This window comes from Thermobia domestica, chromosome 5 (assembly GCF_964235325.1).
Source record: "Thermobia domestica chromosome 5, izTheDome1.hap1.1, whole genome shotgun sequence".
In the NCBI taxonomy this organism is placed as follows: domain Eukaryota; kingdom Metazoa; phylum Arthropoda; class Insecta; order Zygentoma; family Lepismatidae; genus Thermobia; species Thermobia domestica.
The window spans coordinates 303,515,703-303,541,728 of NC_137458.1; the positions used below are offsets into that span (position 1 = coordinate 303,515,703).

The window sequence follows — 26,026 nt, forward strand, 5'->3', positions numbered from 1 at the left end:
TTCAAATTATGCCAAATATTGTATATTCATAAATATAATATGGGGCCCACCTGAGGTTTGGGGGGCCGGTCCCCCCGGAATCGGCGCCCTTGATTTTGATCACTTAATTCCTAGAGTTCTTGAATGAGAAAGATTAATTCGAAAATGTCATGTGTCGCTAAATTCTTTGATGAATTTAAAACTGAATGGTTCGATTAATGTCTTTTTTATTATTATTTACTAGATCAATGCACATCAAAACACTAGGTCTTACACAACGATTTTTCTACAGAATAATGCATTTTAAAAAATCGAATGCATCCTGATGGTTAGAAATCACAACTGGGGTAACCAAACCAAACTTTCATCTTTAACAAAATCTATTTTTTTTTCTAACGACCAAATTTTACTTTATGGGGATTTTCATAGCAAAATCACTAAAATTTGAAGGTCTTCTATGCACACTGGCAGAGAAGGCCTTCCAGAGATAAGAAACTGAAAGTAACACTTTCAATCCTGGGCTAATTTGACCTTGTTTATTCCAGTATCCTGTTTTTTTTTTTTTTTTTTTTAAATATAGTTCATTGCTAAATAATAATAATAATAAACGCACTAAAAACATTGCAAACACATTTTTGGATTTTAGATTTTATTACGAGTATATAATTTGGTGATGTAAGAAGGGATAGTTTGCTACGCTGCTATTCGAAACATTTTTTTTTTTTTTTAACAATCCGCAAAAATTTTTACAATAGAAAAATGATACTCGTGCCGCGTGTGAAGTGCGAGCAGTGACAATGGTGTGCAATAAGGAGTGGAAAATCTGCGGGAATACAACTTCTGTAAAATAAAATAGTTTTCGGAACAAAATAGGCTACTCCACTATTTTATTGAACGTGATGCAATCAAACGCAGAAAGTTGATCACAACAATTAACCTGCAAGTTCGTTTACTCTCCGCTGGATATCAGATGAATAGTATTTCTTCAAGGACCGAGTCTCACTAAGTATTTAACACAGCCAACAACCGACCGCAACCCATAACAACTTACATAGGCAGTGTTGCCAGATTGGGCTACAAGTAGCGGATTGGGCGACTTTTTAGGTGCCCTCGCTACCAAAATTTCAAATTGGGCGACGCGCTACTTTTTGGGCTACTTTTAATTATATACAGGCTATAACTCTTAAGAATCCGCTATTTTCTTATTTTCATATATGACATCACAAATTATTATTTTTATATTATACAATAAAAGTTTATATTGAACAATAGTTTCATTAAAGCTAACATGTTCGATACTAGTTGAGTTTTTGTTTCAATTTCCAGTTCTGACAACACTAGATTTCTGTTGAGTTTGAGCTGCTGCAATATCAGTGATCGTGTTTTGGTCTCTGTTTATGCCTAGACCTAATAGTTGTGTGGAATTGTGTAGCATGAACATTTAAAATTTAATTATGTTACTGTATTATCCATATTAACATAATGAGTAAGTGGTGTTATAATAAAAACTTCAAAAATTCTTGGCTGCCAGATTAAGAATTTAGGAAATGAATTAAACAAGTGAGGAATAAAAATGAAAAACTATACTATAGAATATAATTGTTTCAAAGAGTATTTCAGAGTCCACAAAACTGGAAATCAGAAAAGTCGTCTATTTTATACTATCACCATCTGCCCAGGTCACTGCGCATTACAGTTCTATTGATTCTGACGTATGTAGAGATTGCTCTAACACCACCGACAACAGTACGAAACTATGGTCGCTGCCTGACCGTTGCCAACTCGAATATATATATATATATATATATATATATATATATATATATATATATATATATATATATATATATATATATGTGTGTGTGTGTGTGTGTGTGTGTGTGTATAGCTGCAAAAAATATTTTGGGCTACAAATAGTTCAAATCCGCTACTTTTCGAGCACAACCTCGCTACTTTTGAAGCTTGAGATCTGGCAACACTGTACATAGGGGCTATTGCGTAAAAAACGAGTTGGACTCGAGCTTCGGCGTTTTGGAATAAACAGACTACCCGAGTTTGACTCGGGCTTAGGATCGAAAGTGTTAATTTAATCTCTATTATGAAGTACGCCCAGTAATTAAGTGTACTAGATCTTTGTCGGTTTCAAAAAAAAATATTAAAAAAAAAACTTAAACATGGTTACATCAGTACATATGTGAACTATTGTTCTACATAGTCGTCATCCCTCTTGTTGCACTTGGTAAGACTAGGGATCATTTTTTTTAAGCCTTGGTCAAAGAAGTTTGAGGCCACCTCTTTTGCCCAATTCTTCAACACCAACTTCAGGGAGGTGAACAGATGATAGTCTGAAGGCGGACAACCCAAGTTTCATCCCCTGTCACAATAGAATGCAGAAAATTATCACCTTTAAGTTCATACCGCTCCAAAAACTCTTTGGAAGTTGCGATTCGATTCAATTTGTGCTGCTCTGTCAACTATTTTGGGACCCACCTTAAACACAATTTATGAAATCCAAGTGTTTTGTAATTGTTTCATGCAGCAGAGATCTGGAGATTTGTGGGAACATCACCGAAAGTTCATGTTAAGTCAATCTGCGGTCGCCACGAACAGCTTTCTCAATTTTTTCAACAAGCGAATCAGTCAAAATTTACGGTCTTCCACTCTTTTGCTCATCGTGCACATCAATACGATCGTTTTCTAAATTCCCGACACTAATTAAACACGCTAGTACATTCTTCATAATTTCTTCGCCACAAACTGATTTGATCTTGTTAAGAACTTCAGACGAAGATTTTCCCTTCACACAATGAGGTAACGGATAATCTGCGAATCTCGCACTTGGCGGCAAATTTTATCGACATCTTTTACGGGAGACGTTACTGTGGCCACAGTTGTAGTTGTACTGACGCGAGATTGGGCTCGCTGGAAAGGGTAGAAGCTAACACGGGAGGATCCCACAAGTTGTCGCTAAAATGTGATTACCACATAGCACATCTGATAGAGCATCATGAGAAATGAAAATGAGCAAAATTTAAGGTGCTATGGACCAGAAGGGTAGGAGCTACTGGGCTTCAAAATTTGAATATCCAAAAAATTATATCATAGAATTATGTACGTTTAAAGTAAGTATCTTGAAAACCGTTAAAGCAATCAAAATGAAAGTTGCACAATATAATGAGAACAAAATGCCCTATCGAAAACCACAAACAGTGTTACCATAGGTAAAGCAGTATTGCCAAAACAACATTAAAATATTTTGTTTGAAATAGCACTATATACACATTTAAAATGCACTAAACATAACAGTGAAGTGTAGTGGTACAGAGTTGCACACTGTTGAAGCTACATGTGCTAAAAATGTACAATAGAGAAATCTGCTATATGGCAACAAAGGGTAATAAAGGAATGCACTAGTGAGGATTTTGCATTATCCTTCTGTAGTCCCGATGAATAAGCAGACAAGTCGGGAAAACAAAACGATACATGCAAGGAAAGAAATACTTGTTTTGTAATTCTGTAAATAGGTTCTCGATTATCTTATCAATATTTGGAAGAGGAATTCTTGGTTTCTGACTTTCATGTTAAGCGATATATTCTTTTATTTCCTTCCTACATACCATATGATTATGTTACTGTACACTGTAGTATTACCATATTCACATTGGAAATATAATTATTTTATTACTACCTCATTTCATTTTTAGTCGGCCAGATAGCCGTGTGGTCTAAAAGGCTAGGCAGCCGACATATTAGGCATCGCAGGTTCCATTCCTGCCACGGACACTTTTTTTTTTGTACTTTTCACCTTACATTTCATTGTAATCTTTCTCTTTCATAGTAATTCAAATCCCACTTTACACTCCTATATAGATTCGGAGCTGATACAGGACGTAAAAATGGCAGCACTCAATTTCGTTTTTCAAATGCATCAATATTTTGTGACACTGCTGATATTTGCTATGTTATACTATCTGTGTTATGCATTTGAACAAAATTCAAGGTGAGACCCAGATTCCTTTTTATTATCATCTGTTGCCACATATCAGATTTCTCCATTGTACATTTTCAGCACACGTAGCTCCAATTGTGTGCAACACTGTACTACTACACTTCACTGTTGTGTTTAGTGATAATAGTGCATTTTAAATATGTGCACAATTGTATATGGTGCTATTTCAAACAAGATACTTTTATGGTGGGTTGGCAACACTGCTTCACATATGGCAACACTGTTTATGGTTTTCGATACGACATTTTGTTCTCATTATATTGTGAAGCTTTTGTTTTGATTGCTTTAACGGTTTTCAAGATATTTACTTTAAACGTACATAATTCTATGATATAATTTTTGGATATTCAAATTTTGAAGCCCAGTAGCTCCTATCCTTCTGGTCCATAGCACTTTAAATTTTGCTCATTTTCATTTCTCATGATGCTCTATCAGATGTGCTATGTGGTAATCAGATTTTAGCGACAACTTGTGGGACCTTCCCGTGTAAGCTATAAGGCAGTGAAGCCAACATAGCAATACTAGGGATGGCCAGAACCGGTTCCTGGTGGAACCGGTTTTCGGGTCTGAACGGATCCGGTTCTAAAAGATCCGGTTTCGGAACCGGTTCTTCGGATCCAGGTCTGGAACCGGTTCTTCGGATCCAGGTCTAGAACCGGTACTTCGGATCCAGGTCTGGATCCGGTTCTTCGGATCCAGGTCTAGAACCGGTTCTTCGGATCCAGGTCTGGAACCGGATTCAGAACCGGTTCTGAAAACAGGATCTCCAAGAACCAGTTCCTCGTGGAACCGAAACTTTATGACCATCCCTACGCTAAACCCGAGCTGCTGGCAGGCTGTGAACAGTATGCTAGATGAAATGGTGGAAGCGACAGGCAGGCGCCCAGGCGGCGGCAGCTTGTCTCATTTGGCTAAATAAACTGGGTAACTGGCAAACTCATTGGCTAAACAGGCAAACTGGCCAACTCATTTGACTAAACACCCACTGGTGGACCAACATTTTTTTCTGGGGCACAAGCGCATGGTAGTAGTAATTGCGGCACCCTGTCGCGTTTTTGATTATCCTCAATGAGGGGCCCCAAGGCCAGGGGTCAATGACCTAGGGGTACCTAGGACCACCCCCTCTAAATTTTGGCAGGGGTACCTTGGCCCACCCCCTAAATTTTGGCAGGGGTACATAGGACCACCCCCCTTAAATTTCGGAAATTGCCAAATCTAAAAATTTGGTGTGGTAGGGTAGGACCATAGTATGTACCTCTATCAGTATTGGGTGTCTATGTCGTTCCCTTTCATGGGTAAATAATTGCCAAAAATTCAAATTTCGGGGGTTTTTGACCTAATTTATCCCCTTTGATGAGGTATTATTACCCTATATAGTTATATGGACGTATACAGGGGTCCATTACCTTTCATAAGACATGGGTATATTAATGCACCCCTTGAAAAATTTGGGAGGGGTACCTTGGCCCACCCCTTAAATTTTGGAAATTGCCCAATTTAAACATTGGGTATTATAGTACAGGACCTTAATATGTATTATGATAAATTTGGGTGGTCCACCTCGTTCCCTTTTAGGGGTACAAAATTGCCAAAAATATAAACGTAAGCAATACGTTGTACCACGTGTTTGGTTTTTGGTCCATTTTATCCCCCTTTGATGAGGTCCTATTACCTTATATAGTTATATGGTCATGTATAGGGGTCCATTACCTATCATAAGACATGGGTATATTGGTGCACCCCTTTAAAATTTTGGGAGGAGTACCTTGGCCCACCCCTTAAATTTTGGAAATTGCCCAATTTAAACATTTGGTATTATAGTACAGGACCTCAATATGTATCATGATAAATTTGGATGGTCCACCTCGTTCCCTTTTAGGGGTACAAAATTGCCAAAAATATAAATGTAAGAAATATGTTGTACCACGTATTTGGTTTTTTGGTCCATTTTATCCCCTTGGATGAGATCCTATTACCTTATATGATTACAGGGATCTATTTCCTATCATAAGACATGGGTATATTGTTGCACCCTTCTTAAAATTTGGCAAGGGGTACACTGAAATTGTCCAATTTAAGCATAGTGCAGGACTTCAATATGTTTCGGTGGTCCTATTGCCAAATTTTTTTAGTACAACCACGTGTTTGGTTATTGACTCAATGTATCCTATTTGATAAGGTATGGACGGGTATCCCCTTTCAATTTGGTATAACCCCTCGGGTGTAGTACAGTCACATGATCGATGATTTGGTTTTGATGCGCGACGAGGTCCCTGGTCAATGTTCTCTAGGAATTAGGTGGAAACTTTGATAGGAAAGATTCTTGGCATTTAAAACTTTTTTTTTCAACTTTTCAAACTAAAAAAAAAAATCAAAACAAAAATTGAAACGAAAACTTTTAAACAAAAATCTCGAAACTAAAAATTTTTCAAAACAAAAATTTGAAACGAAAAATTTTGAAACGAAAAAATTTGAAACAAAAATTTTGAAACGAAAAATTTTCAACAAAAAAATTGAAACGAAAAATTTTCAAACAAAAAATTTTGAAACAATAAATTTACAAACAAAAATTTGAAACAAAAAATTTGAAAAAAAATTTTCAAACAAAAATTTCAATACAAATTTGTAACGAAAAATTTTTCAAATAGAATTTAAATCAAACAGTGATCAGCTTTCACGGTTAACCGTTAAACTTTATCCGGTTTTCAACTATTCGATTAACAAATAAACGGTTTTCAACTATTCGATTAACAAATAAACGGTTTTCAACTACTCGATAAACAGATGAACTGTTTTTTTCCTTTTCACACCAGTGAGTGCAAGAATTTACAAACTAAAACAAAAATATTTGTACTCGCTTTAAATACGCATCATTTTTGAAACAAGGTGTTAGTGTTCATCATGGATACACAGTGGAAACATCCATTTACCTGTATTCTCGCAGGGCCTAGTGGGTGTGGAAAAACGTATTTTGTGAAGCGATTACTGTCACATCTCCCAACCATGATCAATGCAAAATTTCGTAAGATATACTGGTATTATGCAGAATGGCAAGACGTCTATGCAACAATGCCGGTTCCAGTAGAATTTCACGAAGGACTTCCACGAATGAAAGATTTTCAGCCTCAAGATGGACCACATTTGATTATTATTGATGACCATATGCGAGAAGTGAATAGTGATATTGTTGATATGTTCACAAAAGGATCACATCATCGAAATATTAGTGTGATTTTTATAACACAAAATGTATTTCATCAAAGTAAAGCAAATAGAAATATGAGTTTAAATTGTTCGTATTTGGTGTTGTTTAAAAATCCACGTGACAAGTCACAAATCAAGCATATGAGTTATCAAATCATGCCTGAGCATCCACTGTTTCTACAAGAAAGTTATGCAGACGCAACAAGAAATCCACATGGCTATTTACTGATGGATCTTAAACAAGATACACCCGATGAAATGCGATTTCGTACAAATATTTTTCCCGACGATTTGCATCATTATGTTTACGTACCAACAAAACATGTTTAAATTATTGTGCATGTGAAAAGAATGACTTAGTCTGTCACGATGTCTCCTACAGTGAAACACGCTGATCTGCTACGTGCTCTGCACAAAGCTAAACCAAGATTGCGTAAAGCTATTATTGCCAATGCAGACGCTTCATTAATTCATAGTATTTGTGAATGTTGTTATAATGTCTTAAAAGGCAATGTTCCACTGACAAGTGCGCAGAAGTCAAGATTAAAGCGTTACAAGAACACGCTCCGCTATCTCGTAGACAATACAAAATCATTGGATAAAAAGAAGAAACATTTAGCCGTACAACAAGGAGGATTCTTACCTGCATTACTTGCACCTATTGTAGGAAGTGTGTTATCCAGTATTTTGTTTAAACAATAAACATCATGGAACATAGCAAGAAGATGGTTTTAGTGCCACCAGAAATGCTTCAACGAATGCATGCATCATCATCCCGTGTGAGTGAAAATCGAGAATCTAATCTCGATCGTGAAATGCAATCTATATTGAATACATCGTATCCAAGTGATGAAGAAAAATGGAATCAGTACAATAGAATATTACAGAAATATCTTTATGATACGTAAACAAGAAGAACCAATACCACTTACAATTACATCAATGAAACCTAATGGTGACGTCCCGAATGTTGACGATAGCACGAAACAAGAAATTTTAGCCGCAATACCACAAATGTATCGTAAGAAAGCCGAACTACTATTCCGTCGTTTAAAACAAGATGACGCAATTACATGGGATCATAAAGGAACAGTGTACATCAACGATAATAAACTACATGGATCCAATATTCTAGATTTAATGTGTGATGTGACTCGACCGAGGAAACATTCTAATCCTCAAGGCTGGGAATTGTTTTGCAACTACCTTGCATCGTCAAACACACCTCAAGAATTGATTGGTAATCCACGGAGATTAAACTATATTGTCAAGCATAATAGTACAACAGCATCTGAAGGATCTGCACCACCAAAACCGGCACCTGAATTATTTTCTTCCGGAGAAGAAGAAGAAGAAGATGATGATGATGTTTTAGAAGTCCGACCAAAAAGAAAACGTATCATTCCACAATGGTCAACGTACAAACCATGAACAAAAAGTTGAAATCCATTTATTACAATCCAGCACACCCTGCATCATTTTCTACTGCAAAGAAATTATGGCAAGCCACAGGAAAATCTATACCTCTAGCCAAAATAAAACTTTGGTTAAACAAACAACCTACCTACACGTTACATCGTCCTGTACGTCGTCGTTTCCGTAGAGATTTTTATCTTGTTAACAATATTGATGATCAATGGGAATGTGATTTAAATGATTTACAATCCCTTCAAAACTATAATGACAATTACCGCTATATTCTTACAGTGATTGATGTGTTTAGTCGGTACGGGTGGGCTGTACCACTAAAATCAAAAAGTGCCGAGGATATAGTGAATGCATTTGAAATGATTTTCCAGGACAGGAAACCAATTGTGCTACGTAGTGATCAAGGAACTGAATTTACCAACAAGACAGTACAAAAGTTTTTCAGGAAACACAATGTGCAACATGTTACAACAAAGGATCCAGATATTAAAGCCAGCATCGCAGAAAGATTTAATCAGACATTGAAACATCGTATGTGGAAATACTTTACCAAATATCAAACATACAATTACATCAAAGTATTGCCTTTACTTGTAAAAGCATACAATGAAAGTCGGCATTCCAGTATTAAAATGGCACCTGCAAACGTTTCTCAGGACAATTTACTGGAGGTGTGGCATAACTTATACGACAAAAAGCTACAACGTTCAAAACAAGATACGGATTTATCTGTTGGTGATACTGTTCGTATAAGTAAAACAAAACGTATCTTTGACAAGGGTTACCTCGAGAACTGGACTTGGGAAATATTCAGAGTAAAAGCCATTGTACCAAGAAACCCACCAGTGTATCGACTAGAGGATTTAAATCATCAACTCATCGATGGTGTTTTCTACAGAGAAGAATTACAACCAGTGCCGCTCCCTTCGACGTTCCTCATCGATAAAATATTACGTACAAGAACAAAAGGTCGCAGAAAGGAGTATCTCGTCCAGTGGAAAGGATATCCTTCCTCATTCAATTCGTGGATCCCTGCAACTTCATTGAAGAAGAAGAAGAATGGAACCTGATCAAGATTTTTACGTTACACTTCCCAGTAATAGTTCCATGGATTATTTTCCAGAAAATACATTGACTTCATATATTACGAAATTACAACGACGTGTAGAGTTTCGCCAGAAATGGGATGTGGCAATTGTAGAGATTCATTATCCACATTCTTTGCTGAACATTAACAGTGAAAACAATAAAATATATTACAAATCATCAAGTAGTAGTGATCAGGAACCGTGGAAGGTTGTAACGATCCCTGTACGCTATTATAACAATATACGGGATCTTATTCATGCAATTAATATACATCATAAAGAAACCAATTTATTTATATCCCATGATGCAACTAATAATATATGCCTCATAAGACATCCCAATAAGGAAATCCATACTTTTGTACAAATCTCACCAAGTGTTAGTTTAATGCTTGGATTTGAACCAAAAACTGATTTAAAAGATATGCAAAAGGGACAATATACACCGGATGTACGATTAGGTTTACCATCACAAATGTACGTCTATTGTGACATTATTGAATCTGTCATTGTTGGAGATACAATGGTACCCTTGCTACGAATTGTCAACATGGATCCTGTGAATCATACTTTTGGAAGTCATGCAGTACAAATCTTTAATCCTGCACATTATGTTCCGGTGGAAAAAATGAATTTTGAGCAAATACAAATCGATATAAGGGATAGCATAGGTCATCGTATGCCATTCACCTTTGGAACGGTGTGTACAAAACTACATTTCCGTCGTCGTCGTCATGACTGATCCGTATTTCCAATACTACCAAAAACAAGCGTTATCCGGTATCGGCAACGTCTATGTGGGAAGTCCCTATCAAGCAGGACATGGCATTGGAAGTTTCCTTGGTGGCTTATTTCGTTCAGTGTTACCACTTGTGAAGCAAGGCGCTAAAACTGTGGGAAAAGAATTATTAAAATCAGGTGCCAATATGATTAATGATGTTGTGATCTCGAATCAACCGCTGGAAGAATCGTTTCATCAACGTATGCAAGAGGCAAAATCAAATTTACAAGAAAAAGCTAAAAATAAGTTGAAAACTATGCTGGGAAGTGGATATCATAAACGAAAATGGGATGACTGCTCTCAGTTTGAGGTTGACCTTCCAACGATCAACAACACCATCAATCCTACGAAGAGACGTAAATTATCACATAAGAAGAAGAAGAGATCATTGGCATCGTCACCAGATATTTTTGATTAATTCAACGATGGCTTTCTTACATCATCAATCCTGTGAATGTGTAAAAAGTGAATTGGACATTTTTTCAACATTACCCACGCAAACCAGTGTTCTGGACAATCGTATTATTGGCTACAAACCAATTAGTTCAATAGCTGAAAATTCACCAATAGAATTTGTAGTGAGTGGTAGCAGTGATGAATATATTGATTTGCCACAAACCTTATTGTACATCCAAGCACAAATTGTGAAACCAGATGGTTCATCCTTCACCGAAACGGATAAAGCAATAATTGCACCTGTCAATGATTTTCTAAATGCTATGTTTAGTGAAGTACAAATCTACTTGAACAATAAACTGATCTCATTTCCGTCACATAATCATCCATATCGTTCGTACCTGGAAAAACTGCTCAATTATAGTGATGGAGCTAAAAATACACATTTACAAACAGCAATGTGGTTTCAAGATACGGCTGGTCATATGAACGCAACCACCAGGGAGAACAAAGGATTTCAACAACGCTATGAACTGACAAAACAAAGTATGAAATTCGATATGATTGGACATCTTCATTGTGACATTTTTAATCAAGATAAATTTTTAATTCATTGAGTGGAATTACGTGTGAAACTTATTCCTGCAAAACCAAACTTTTGTCTCATGGCCGGTGAAAGTGGTGTCAGTGCAAAAATCAATATTCTAGATGCATCGTTGCAGGTGAAAAAAGTCAACATTAGCCCTAGTGTCAAATTGGCACACAATAAAATTTTACAATCTACACCGGCAAAGTATCCTCTGACAAGGGTTCAAATGAAATCATTTACCATCCCGAAGGATATACAATCCAAAGCTATTGATAACCTGTTTATGGGAACATTGCCAAATCGTATTATTGTAGGATTTACATCGAATGAAGCATCCAGTGGAACTATTACCAGCAATCCATTTGAATTTCAACATCTAAACATTAATTTCTTTACATTGTATGTGGATGGAAAAGCTGTACCTTCAAAACCGTTGCAACCCAACTTTGAAGAAAATCTCTACATTTCATCGTACCACACATTGTTCTCAGGTTCTGGCATATATTTTACCAATACCGGAAATACAATTTCAAGAGCCGACTACAAGAATGGATATACACTGTTTGTATTTGACCTAACTCCCGATTCTTCTGCTGGAGATTGTCACTATTGGAATTTACAACGACATGGAGCCATCCGATTGGAAGTTCATTTCCAAGAGAAATTAGCAGCATCTACAAACTGTATTGTGTATGGAGAGTTTTCCTCACTCCTAGAGATCGACCACCAGCGCAACATTATCCTGGACTTTTAAATTACAAGGTACGTATACGTTATGTATCATTTCCATTCACGATGTTGAATACATTACAATTAGCTAGTGCTTTAAATGGTAGTCCATTATTCAGAAATCATTTTACCGGGGTATTTGCAAGCGATGAGTTACCCTCACGGTTTTCTCTTCCTCTGGCAATCATTGTAAATACAGATCCATCTACAAAACTAGGAAGCCATTGGATTGCAATTTATATTGATCATCGCGGTGTTGGAGAATATTTTGACAGCTATGGCCTTCCTCCTTATGTACCACAACATGTTGCATTCTTAAAACTTCATTGTATATACTATAAATATAATAATAGCCAAATGCAAAGTCTTGGTTCATCCGTATGTGGCTATTATGCTTATTTTTATTTGTGCTGTAAAGCCCAAGGAAAATCTCTGCGTGAAATTCAATATTTGTTCACAACAGTACCCACGGTTAATGATCGTAGACTGCTGCAATATACCTTCCAGGTAATTTTATCATATTTATCATTGAAAGTGTATTTGTTTAATCATCATCTATTTCTATACTAATCATCTTTTTCCTCGTTCTTTTTACAGAATTCACAATACGAAGTTTTGCAAACGGGTGCTATGCTGCAAAACATGGTAACAAATCATCACAATCAAGAAGAGGAGGCGGTCTAATGAAGAAACCCATCTCAATATACAAACATTGTCAATACCTTAGTGTAACAAGAAAGAAAAAGAAGAAACCAGAAATATGAATAAAATACAATTTATGCTGATCTATGTGTTTTTATTGTTCATTCCACATACAACGTCATCAGATTCTCCTAAAGAACTGTGCGATATAAGACGAGAACCCTCGCGCATCAAAACCAAATCATCGATCATGTGACTGTACTACACCCGAGGGGTTATAGCAAATTGAAAGGGGATACCCGTCCATACCTTATCAAATAGGATACATTGAGTCAATAACCAAACACGTGGTTGTACTAAAAAAATTTGGCAATAGGACCACCGAAACATATTGAAGTCCTGCACTATGCTTAAATTGGACAATTTCAGTGTACCCCTTGCCAAATTTTAAGAAGGGTGCAACAATATACCCATGTCTTATGATAGGAAATAGATCCCTGTAATCATATAAGGTAATAGGATCTCATCCAAGGGGATAAAATGGACTAAAAAACCAAATACGTGGTACAACATATTTCTTACATTTATATTTTTGGCAATTTTGTACCCCTAAAAGGGAACGAGGTGGACCATCCAAATTTATCATGATACATATTGAGGTCCTGTACTATAATACCAAATGTTTAAATTGGGCAATTTCCAAAATTTAAGGGGTGGGCCAAGGTACTCCTCCCAAAATTTTAAAGGGGTGCACCAATATACCCATGTCTTATGATAGGTAATGGACCCCTATACATGACCATATAACTATATAAGGTAATAGGACCTCATCAAAGGGGGATAAAATGGACCAAAAACCAAACACGTGGTACAACGTATTGCTTACGTTTATATTTTTGGCAATTTTGTACCCCTAAAAGGGAACGAGGTGGACCACCCAAATTTATCATAATACATATTAAGGTCCTGTACTATAATACCCAATGTTTAAATTGGGCAATTTCCAAAATTTAAGGGGTGGGCCAAGGTACCCCTCCCAAATTTTTCAAGGGGTGCATTAATATATCCATGTCTTATGAAAGGTAATGGACCCCTGTATACGTCCATATAACTATATAGGGTAATAATACCTCATCAAAGGGGATAAATTAGGTCAAAAACCCCCGAAATTTGAATTTTTGGCAATTTTTTACCCATGAAAGGGAACGACATAGACACCCAATACTGATAGAGGTACATACTATGGTCCTACCCTACCGCACCAAATTTTTAGATTTGGCAATTTCCGAAATTTAAGGGGGGTGGTCCTATGTACCCCTGCCAAAATTTAGGGGGTGGGCCAAGGTACCCCTGCCAAAATTTAGAGGGGGTGGTCCTAGGTACCCCTAGGTCATTGACCCCTGGCCTTGGGGCCCCTCATTGAGGATAATCAAAAACGCGATAGGGTGCCGCAATTACTACTATGGTCCTTTTCGCATTTTTTTTGAAGGTGAACTTTGTGCCTCCTTTAGGTCTTTGGGGTCTTTCGGATCCAGGTCTGGAACCGGTTCTTAAGATCCGGTTCTGGAACCGAGTTTTCAGATCCAGATCTGGAACCGGTTCCTAAGATCCGGTTCTGGAACCGGGTTTTCAGGTCCAGATCTGGAACCGGGTTTTCAGGTCCAGATCTGGAACCGGTTCTTAAGATCCGGTTCTGGAACCGGGTTTTCAGATCCAGGTCTGGAACCGGTTTCTAAGATCCGGTTCTGGAACCGGGTTTTCGGATCCAGGTCCGGAACCGGTTCCAAAACCGGTTCTGAAAACCGAATCTCCGAGAACCGGTTCCGCCGGAACCGGAACTTTGTGGCCATCCCTAAGCAATACATTAAACCCTGCATATATTTCCTAACAGAAAATAACTTTCACTGTTATGAATTACAAAATATTTCTTCTTCTTACATCAAAAAGTAAGGAAAGATTGGCAAGAAACATATGTTGTTCTTTGATTATCGAATTTCTTCAAATTAAGTTTACAACAAATATAACGGATGATACATATGAACGTAATCCATGATACAGAAATTCACTGAGTATTACTAATAAGTTTTTATAATTAACCTAATTAACATGTCTTCACGTGTAGTGTTTGAGCTATACTTAATTGTTTTCGAGCTAAATTCCAGAGTTGATCGTCTGTTTCTAGCAAAATTTTGAAAATTTACCGGAAAGAAATGGATAATTTGCTCGTTTGTGTGTTTGATAATACGAAAGGAGAGTGGAAGTTGTGTTTATTTTTCTATATAAGCAGTTATAAACATGGAACTATTTGACAAGCGGAGGGAACTACTTGGCGCAAGGTTACCACATGGTTAAATTGTGAGAAAGTAATTAACATTTGTATTCTGAATACGGCTGCAGGCACTGTTGCCACACTTGGTACAATTGTACCAAATTCAGCCCTTTTTGTCATTCATCGGCCCGTTGGTACCACGCTGGTATTTTCAGCTCTTTTCGTGAAAAAGTTGGTACAATTCTTCTCAATTCAGCACCATTTAACAAATATTTGTCACATTTTCAAAAGTGACAGTAAGACTTTTCCTACATCTCACGTTACTCATACCATTGTGACTTAAAATTATTAATAATGTGTTGTGATGTATTTCAGGGAAGGTTCTAGGACCCTGGACCGATTTTACATTTTCTACAAATGTCAGTTTACTTACCTTATATACTCCTTACAGTCTATTATCCTCCTTCGGTCTTGAAATAAGCGAGAATAAGGTAATAATATCGAGTATAATCGGTAATAATCGGGTATAATCGAGTAAGGTAAGCGAGAATAAGCTAGATAATTATATTTTGATATTTTATTAAAACTTACTGTTTATACACGAACTCGGAGATGATTGATTTGTTCCTCGTTATATATATATATATATATATATATATATATATATATATATATATATATATATATATATATATTCATATATGGCCAAATGCCGTTTTGGTTTATTTTCTTTGAAATAAAGGCGCGTTTGATTTTCTTACAATACATGCCGAAGATGATAACCGTTTTCCCAGTGGCGGATCTAGCCTGGGGCCTATCCCCCACTTTTTTAGGTGACAAAAATAATTTAAGCTATTACATATATATTTTTGAAAGTTTATGATAAACCCATGATATAACTACTTATCATAGCCTGGCCTCCGTTTTTACCTTCTACCTAGGTAGATCTGCCACTGCGTTTTCCCTTTTAATTTGTGGCCTCTGTTATATTTTCTACATGTGAGAAAAGTTTTATTTACTTCCACGGTTTTTCGGGGCCCTACTTTTTGGATGTCTTTGAAAAGTAATTTTTAAAAATAGTAGTTTCTTGATTTGTACTCTTGGAAGAGAGGGGGGAGGGAGAGTGTTCTAGAACTTTACCTCTTGTAGTTTCTTGTTATAGCTATGTATTACACTGGTATAAAATAATGAATTCAGCCCTTTTTGTTCCAATTTGGTACTATTTTTCAGCCCGCTCCAGAGCTAGGACTGTGGCAACACTGGCTGCAGGTGTTCAGAGACGCTCCAGTTGGTATTCTTACGCACAGACGAGAAATTACACTCTATTAATTCTAACGAAATGGGTCCAAACTTCCCTAATCCTAAGCTAACCCAACGCTACCCTACCCTACTTATCCCTACCTTAATCTACTCTACCTTATCCTACTCTATTATACCCTTTTAAAGCGGTCCTAGAAATTGATTTTTTTACATTTTCGTAGCAGTTATTACGCTTTTTGTCGAAAACCAGGCGGGTGACCATCTTCGGAATAAATGCCTTGATTTCATTTGATCGAAAGTAGATACATAGTAGTATGCAATATAAATTTTATTTAATGCTTCAACATTCATGTAGAAATACTCACTTCCTTTCGATGAAGAAGCAAATCTTCTTTGACGGCATAGATCCATCCTGAAGTGGGTTTTATATCTCCCGTAATCATTCGAAACGTGGTTGTTTTACCAGCACCATTTGTTCCTAGAAGACCAAAACATTCTCCGATTTTCACTCCGAAGGAAACACCTCGAACAGCAGGAAAATTTCTGTAGTACTTAAACAATTTGTACACGAAAATGCCATCCATCTCTATTGGTTCTATTGAAGACGAACTTTGTTTCTCTATCAAATATATATAATAAAGATAAATTTAAATATATTATTTTGATGTTAATATCTAAGTATTTTCGTATAATTCAAATTGCTTATTTTTAATGCTTATTATTTCATATGTGTACAGGGTGTTTCAAAACAACACCGACAACGTTTAGGAGGTGATTCCTGACACCAAGATAAGACAATAAGCATAGACTAACCTGGGTGCAAAAATCCGTCATTTCGGAGTAATAGGCTGCCGAAAACATTAAAAAAATGAACTTAAAAGGTCCATAGCTCCAAACCTATGGGATCTACCGTAGTCGGGTCAAGACTTCACTTAGGAACTAATATGTGCCCTATCCAAAAATAAATATTTCACAATTCTAAGGTACTCATGCAATAATTTTTATAAAGGGAGTTTGGCTACGGGCATTTAATTGGAAGTACTCACCAACTGCCTCTATGAAAATTGCTGCGGAAATACCAAAATATTCTGAAACTTGGATATTTGGATAGGATACATACTATTTGATTAGTGATGTCTCGACCCGACTACGGTAGGTCCCGTAGTTTTGAAACTATGGACCTTTAAAGTTCATTTCTTTTTCATGTTTTCGGCAGCCTATAACATCGAAAGGAAGCATTTGTGCACTCAGATTGGTTTATATTTTTTATTTTATTTTAATGTCAGGAATCATCTCCCAAACGTTGTCGGTGTTGTTTTGAAACACCCCGTATATTTGGTGTTATTATATAAGTATTTTCCTATAATTCAAATGACTTATTTGCAATGCTTATTATTTAATGTGTAACTGTTAATGCTTATTATTGAGTTTATTGTTTAGTAATTACTTACTTTATCAACAATATTGTTTTCCATTGCTCAAGCTTTGCTTTTAGTGTACCTAAAGTTGATTTAAACTACTCGTTGAGGAAAACAAAATTATTAAACAGTTAAAATTATAGTGTTACCGGTATTAGTTAAAGTTATAGTTAAAATTATATATTTTTATAAAAAGGCCTTGTGTCCATCTTAAACATAAATTAAACATAACTTTCTTACAAGGCTGTCTGTATTCTTTATTATAAATTAACGAGAAATGTAACAGTTTCGGAAGTATATCACTTCCTTCTTCAGACTACTATTTCAACTGAAATCATAGATAACATAACATAATTTATTATCTCTACCAATCAAGAATCATCTTTTTCATTAAAATTCAAAATATATGCCCATTGTTGTGACAATTTTAAACTCTTAACAGAAATCATACATTGTTACCTAATCTTTATATTTCTTGTAACATATATTAACTAAATCAAATACCAATTAACTATCCAAATATAGAAATTTTGTACCTAATATTGAACACTAAATCTTCTACCTGAATATTCACCACCAATTAACCACGTGAATGTTGAAAAACATATAAATAAACTTTTAACCCTATATTGTCCTTATATTCTACTTTTCTTCTTTCTTCTTTCTTCTCTTTTCAAAATGTCCTCCCATTCTTCATTAATATTCAAACCACTATTCAAGTTCATAGCTTTAACGTACACTTCTTTTATCCTCTTCGCTTCTTTCCACTTCCTAACCAGTTGTCTCCCTTCATATTCTAATATTTTCGCTCCTTCCCAGTTTACTTCATGGCCTGTCTCCTCTACGTGCTTGTAAATGGCATTCGTGTCTCTCTTCAATCTTACATCATCTTTATGCTGTTTTAAACGTTCTTTCATTCTCTTCTTGGTTTCTCCTATATACACCTTATCACACATCCCACACGGTACTTCATATATCACTCCTTTCTTGCATAATTCCGCTGACTTTCTCATCTTCTTTTTCTTCATGATATCTATTATCTTCATTCCTCCTTGCCTGTACGTCTTAATACCTTCTCTCTTAAGAATTCTTATTTTCTCTGATATCACCCCTGCACTTTCAATACCATGCCATCTTTTTTTCTTGTCCTCTTCTTTCTCTTCTTCTTTCTCACTTTTCTTCCTTCTCTTCCTGCTCTTTTTCTTGTCCTTTTCACTGTAACCATTGTCTTTCAATTGTTCCCCTAGTCTTTCTATGTCCTTCTCCTTTTGATCTCCCTTCGTATTTATCATTTTGATCCTATCTTCCATATTCCTAATGAAATTCATTTTTGTTCCTTCATCGACATCACTTCTTTTATTGCAGTAAACTTCTGATGCACATTCTTTTTGAAACCACGATGTTATAAAATTTCCTTCCTTTGTTCTCTTTACTTTGATATCTAAGAAATTTATTACACCTTCTTTTTCTATTTCCGTCTCTAACATGATACCTTTTCTTTCATCATTTAATTCTCCAATAAATTTCTCCAATTGCCTTCTGGTTCCTTTCCATATTCCAAAACAATCATCCACATACCTACAAAACAATATTAATTTATCACCACCTTTTTCTATCACTGTTTTCTCCCATTCATTCATTACCAGATCTGCTATTACTGGGCTTATACATGATCCAATATTCAATCCATCTTTCATTTTCACTATCTTATCACTTATCTTGCAGAAACTATTGTCCCACACAAACCTTAAAGCTTTTTTCATTTTCTCCTTATCCCAGTTTTCAATTTTTCTGTCCTTCATCACCTTGTCTACTATTCTTAGAACTTCTTCTCTCTTGAGGCTGGGGAACATACTTTTAACGTCCACACTAAACATAACAGTCCATTCTTTTCTGGTTCCTAAACCTTTTATCAATCCTTTCACTTCTGCTGAATTAACTACCCTCTTGCTATCTTGAATTCCTTTAAGAGCTTCTGCAATCTTTTTAATCTTTTTCTCCAATGCTTCCGTGAAATTACTCCTACAGTCTAAAACCGGTCTCAGTTTTACTTCCTTTTTATGAATTTTAGGAAAACCTTTCATCTTCGGTATCACTGTTTTCTCCCATTCATTCATTACCAGATCTGCTATTACTGGGCTTATACATGATCCAATATTCAATCCATCTTTCATTTTCACTATCTTATCACTTATCTTGCAGAAACTATTGTCCCACACAAACCTTAAAGCTTTTTTCATTTTCTCCTTATCCCAGTTTTCAATTTTTCTGTCCTTCATCACCTTGTCTACTATTCTTAGAACTTCTTCTCTCTTGAGGCTGGGGAACATACTTTTAACGTCCACACTAAACATAACAGTCCATTCTTTTCTGGTTCCTAAACCTTTTATCAATCCTTTCACTTCTGCTGAATTAACTACCCTCTTGCTATCTTGAATTCCTTTAAGAGCTTCTGCAATCTTTTTAATCTTTTTCTCCAATGCTTCCGTGAAATTACTCCTACAGTCTAAAACCGGTCTCAGTTTTACTTCCTTTTTATGAATTTTAGGAAAACCTTTCATCTTCGGTATCCTTCCTTCTTCATCAATAAACTTTGATAATCCTTTCTTCTTACTTTCTTCTATCACCTGTCTTCTTACATTCTTCCCTTCTTCTTTCCCTGCTTCTGCTATTTCCTCATATGTACTGTCATTCAACTGCTTAAGCTTCTCTTCATACCAACCTTTCTCCATAACCACTATTGCACCTCCTTTATCCGCTTGTTCTACCACTATATCTTTCCTGTTCTTAATTCTCTTTAAGCCTTGTAATTCATTTTCATGTAGATTACTTTTCTTCTTTTTTGATACATTTTTCACTAATTTCACTATTTTTCTTCTTACTTCTTTCACCTTCTCTTTATCTTCTATCTCCTGTAATGCTTCTTCTGCTCCATAAACCAATTCTTCTATGTCCGTTTTACATTTTTACCACCTTAAACTTGTATCCTAGACTTAAAAATTCCTCTTCTTCTTTCGTAATCTCAGCTCCTCCAATAACTACTACCTTCTTCTTGGAATCTTTTCTTTTCTCTTCCTTCCATCCTATTCTTCTTCCTTTTTCATTTAACCTCTTTCTCTCTTTCTCCCTGTAGCTTTCTTCCCAACGTCTGAGACCTTCTATCGTCCACTCTCTGACAAATATACTTAGTTTTTCTTCAAATTGGCTTTTGTTTCTCTCATTACGCTCTTTTAAAGTCTTCACTTCCATTTTCTTCCTCCTGATCACATCCCATATGAGTTCTTTTTGTATCTTTCTATCTTTTTGTATCTTTGTATCTTTGTATCTTTTTGTATCGAGAATCAGCCAATAGCGATATAGATGTGAGGAATGCAACTGTATATTGAAGGGCATGTATGTATGAACTATGATTTCAGTTGAAATAGTAGTCTGAAGAAGGAAGTGATATACTTCCGAAACTGTTACATTTCTCGTTAATTTATAATAAAGAATACAGACAGCCTTGTAAGAAAGTTATGTTTAATTTATGTTTAAAATTATAGTTAAAATATATAATATAACAGTTAAAATTATAGTGTTAAAATTATTAAACAGTTAAAATTATATCAGAAATGTTTATTATTTCTTAAAATTATTGTCAAACAGTTTTGCCAACTATCCACTCGGCTTCATCAGACGGGAAGCAGACAAGGTTGGACGACGACAAGCCTGGACACTTAATTTTGGTCGCTCCCGACAAGGTTGGACGACGACAAGCTTGGACACTTCTCAATTTATCCTCTTGCGCCAGACTCGAACGAATTCCTGAGGTGTCCAAGCATGTCGTGGTCGATCCCGACAAGCCTGGATACATCTCATTTTGGGTCGTTGACGACAAGGTTGGCCAACGACAAGCCTGGACACATTCCAATGGGCCGATTTGGTGCATTCAAAGCACGTAGATCTGACAAATACAACTGTTTATTCACTTGTACGGGGGTACATGGGCAGTTAGTGTTATCAATGTACAAGGGCAACTGTTCTCTCTGATTATACTGCAGTGTTATTTTTATACCACCGTGATATTCATAAAATCGTAAGAAGTATCACAGACATGAGGGTTCAAACCTATTCAAGTCATGAGGCTTTGGGGCCGCTACATTTTGACGACACCGTATCGGCGCCAGCTCAGTTCGGCGAAAATTATGTACAAGGGCACACATCCCATTTAATAATAATTATTTAAGTTAAACGAAAATTTTGTAAATAATAATAATCTCTTTTAATAAAAGATAAATAAATTTAAAATAATTCGAAAATCCTCTAGTAGAGGGCAGTAGCTGACTGGCGAGAATCAGCCAATAGCGATATAGATGTGAGGCATGTAACTGTATATTGAAGGGCATGTATGTATGAACTGGAAACGCCTTAACTGGTAGAGTTTGTTGGAACAGACATTTCAAATTGGGTCGTTGACGACACGCCTGGACACATTCCTGGGGTGTCCAGGTTTGTCGCGGTCGATCCCGACAAGCCTGGACACATCTCATTTTGGGTCGTTGACGACAAGGTTGGACGACGACAAGCCTGGACACATTCCTGGGGTGTTCAAGCTTGTCGTGGTCGATCCCGACAAGCCTGGACACATCTCATTTTGGGTCGCGGACGACAAGGTTGGCCAACGACAAGCCTGGACACATTCCTGAAGGTGTCCAGGCTTGTCGGGATCGACCCCGAGATGCTTTGACATATCTCATTTTGGGTCGCTGACGACAAGGTTGGCCAACAACAAGCCTGGACACAAAAAGTGTCCAGGCTTGTCGTCGTCCAACCTTGGCGCGGTCCCCATCAGACACTATCTCTGATAAAGTGGAGAGTGTCTGATGAAGCCGAAGTGGATAGTTAGCAAAACTGTTTAACAATAATTTTAACTGTTTAATAATTTTAACAATAAACGTATTGGTTTGCTCAACGAGTAGTTGAAATCAAATTGACTTTATCAAATGTGATTTTTTCACTGAAATTTGTTTCTGAATGTTTGGTAGTTGTAGGCAAGGGTAAACAGGCCCGTAGCCAGCCCAAAAATGTAGGGGGGGCAGTTGAAGTTAGGGGGGTTTGATCCAAGCATGTTATAGTTCATCATATATTATAGTTCGTTTGCAAGCCTACCGTGAAAATTTTAAGGGGCCATTAAGAATTAAGGGGGGCCGGCCCCCTAGACCCCCTGGGTACGGGCCTGGGTAAAAGTGGGGAGACTTGGGGGGACGACGTCCTCCCACTTCCAAAAATATGTATGGCGTTTCCCAAGTTCGTAAAAAAAAATGCAATAGGCAAAGATAGGCAGGGGTACGGTGTGACGTCATGCCACTACCTACTGTTCCTCTACCTTTTCAGGTCCATTTTTACCCCCTGGTTGTAGGAACTTTTCAACTAGGATTAGGTAAGAACATTTGTTAATAACAATAATAAGAATCGTTAGCCTAAAAAATAAAGACCTAAATTACACTGTTCAGTCAATTAATTCTTCTTTTTACCCGATTTTTCCAACTTTTTCTCGTTTTTGAAATCGAAATATACTATTGTCTGGACTTTCGATTTTGCACAAGATACCAGGTGTATTCAGAAAGTATCGAACCTTATTATTTTTCTTCCACGTAAACCAATGAAGCGCGGGAAACTTTCTTCTGTGAAGATGTAGAGGGGTCATTCATGCGCAGTCGTGAATTTTTTCCCGCCTGCAGAAAGCGTCAATCACTAGCAGTTGGCCAACGAGTGAAGACGTGTAGTGAACGGTCGTCGAATTTCAGTTTTTAACAGAAGAACTTGAGCAGCAATATTGCATCAAATTTTGTCAAAAGCTTGTCGATACCCAACCGGAAACCTGTCGCAAGATTCAGTAGGCTTTCGGGGACAATGCCATGAGTACATCACGCATAAAGAAGTGATATGACCGCTTCAAAGATGGCCGTACATGAGTGGACAGTGAACCACGTTCAGGTAGGCCCTCAACAAGCCGGAATGACAAGTTATTGAGCAAGTGCGAACTGCGGCTTTGCAGGACATTCGTATCAGTGTCTGAGGAATTGCGAAGGATATAGCGGTAAGCATCGGATCGATCACAATTTTGAATGAGAATTTGGGCATGAGGAGTGTGTCCGCCAAATTTGTACCGAAGCTGCTAACAATGGCGTCTAGACGTCGCACTGGACATGCTGGACCAAGGATCTTATAAAATAGAGGATCTGTTCTTACAACAAAATCTTGAAGCCATACGTCACAGTTTCGCTACCCCTACTCTGCCCACTCCACCCAATAGGATCGCAAAGTTTTGAGCCAACAATCATGGCGGAAACGAAAGTAGCCAATCAGACGATGGCAGAAACGAGAGTAGCCAATCAGACGTGTCGATGCTCGGTTTTTTTTTTTTTTTGGCTTCATCGATTCAATAGGGTGAAGATACATATGGGCAGATCCTCTATTTATAACATCCTTGTGCTGGACAATGCAAACACTGACCCAAACTTTCTGAACACCGTGACGACAGACGATGAAATATGGGTTTATGGGTATGACCCGATTTGAGTCAAGAGAGGACATCATGCGGAACGCAACGACAAGGTTGCTCACCATTCCAAAAATTGCGTTCCAGAAGTGTTTCCAACAATGGCGGGAGCACTGGAAAAAGTTTGTGTATTACCAAGAAGACTACTTTGAAGGAGGTTATCGTTTCGAATTTCCAAATTAATAAATGTATTTTAGGTCCAAAATTTTTTGAACACACCTCGTATACATCTTGCCATACGTCACAATATGATCAAGTAGTGGTTACTTTCAAAATCAAACGGTTATTACAGATATCCATCTATTGTTTTTGAGATGCTAGGTCAAATTTTGTGGAACTCAGTTGTCCAATTTTTTTTTTCACTGTTCACATCGACGTGGAAAATAAGTAATCTCTCGTAGAGCCATCGCACGGAAATACTGAACTTTTTAATCAACCCAATATGATACCTTACGTACTTTGAAGCAACTGTTAGTACATGTATTTCGAGAATTCTGATTCTACAAACTTACCACCAATCACAACTTCAACTTCTCCTCCTATGACATTAATCTTTGCACAAGACATTCGAATATTGTATTGCAGTACTGAAATAAGAAGAAAACAGCAAATAATTAGCGAGGAAATTACTGTTATTTCTGCAAGAATATTAGCACTATATTGTACTCCATAAATAATTTCGTAGCCATATTAACCTAAATTTACAAAATTGTAGTCTTCTACTCGTTTAACTCATAATTTTCAGTTATTCATTGTATGATTTTTACAACATGTGGTTATGCAGTACGTGCAAAAAAAAAATAAAAAAAAAATACCACACTGTTCATGAATAAGTGTTGTTTGGGGGAGCCTTACACACACACACACACACACACACATATATATATATATATATATATATATATATATATATATATATATATATATATATATATATATATATATATATATATATATATATATATATATATATATATATATATATATATATATATATATATATATATATATATATATGCAGTAGAGCGTCGATTATCCGAACGTCGGTCAACCGAACGACCGCTTAACCGGACTCTGTACTCGCTCGCACCCTACCGTCCATCATCCCCCTCACTCCCAAACCAAGTTTCCCACAGTAGTCGCCGCACTGAGCCACCGCTGGCCGGAACATTGCTTCTAATGGGGCCTTCATAAGGCGCTGCTGACCGGCCAAGCCGCCAGTCGCTGTGTTTCAACAATCAGCACACTTCTTTTTATGAATAAATTTACTGTACTACCATGAGCAAAATAAATGACGCGTCTCTTTATTTTGAAGTTTTTTGAAAATATCTCCATTTTCTTTATATGTTCGAAATTTCGGAAGGTTTCCCCAGCAGGACAGGTTAATAACAAACCCGTTTTTAATATTTGTGTTAGATATTAGCTTAAAATAAAGAAATTAGAAGCAAAAAACATTAAATCGACAGAAATCTCGAGAATTACCAACTCTGCTAAAGTGGGAAATTTTCAAGAACACGAGGGAATTCTGCATTTCAACACGAAGCAGCGACATCTATGTCATTGAGAGAAATGTGGATTAAATCTACAAACTAAACTTTTAACGAATATTTCTAGTATGTCTTATTATATGCATTATCAGCAAACTCCAAATATATGAATATATGCTAAGTATTAACATAAAGATAGAGCAAAT

At 36.6% G+C, this 26,026-nt stretch overlaps 1 protein-coding gene across 1 annotated transcript in view; it reads right to left on the reverse strand.

Moving 5' to 3' along the window:
- Positions 1–26,026, reverse strand: part of LOC145685614 (phospholipid-transporting ATPase ABCA3-like) — a 148,649-nt gene that overhangs the window by 5,829 nt on the left and 116,794 nt on the right. Inside the window, exons 11-12 of the mRNA XM_081758004.1 lie at positions 24,846–24,920; positions 16,740–16,993 (exon numbers count right to left, since the gene is read on the reverse strand). Of these exons, the coding sequence (XP_081614130.1) occupies positions 16,740–16,993; positions 24,846–24,920 (329 nt within the window). The remainder of the gene's footprint in view (positions 1–16,739; positions 16,994–24,845; positions 24,921–26,026) is intronic.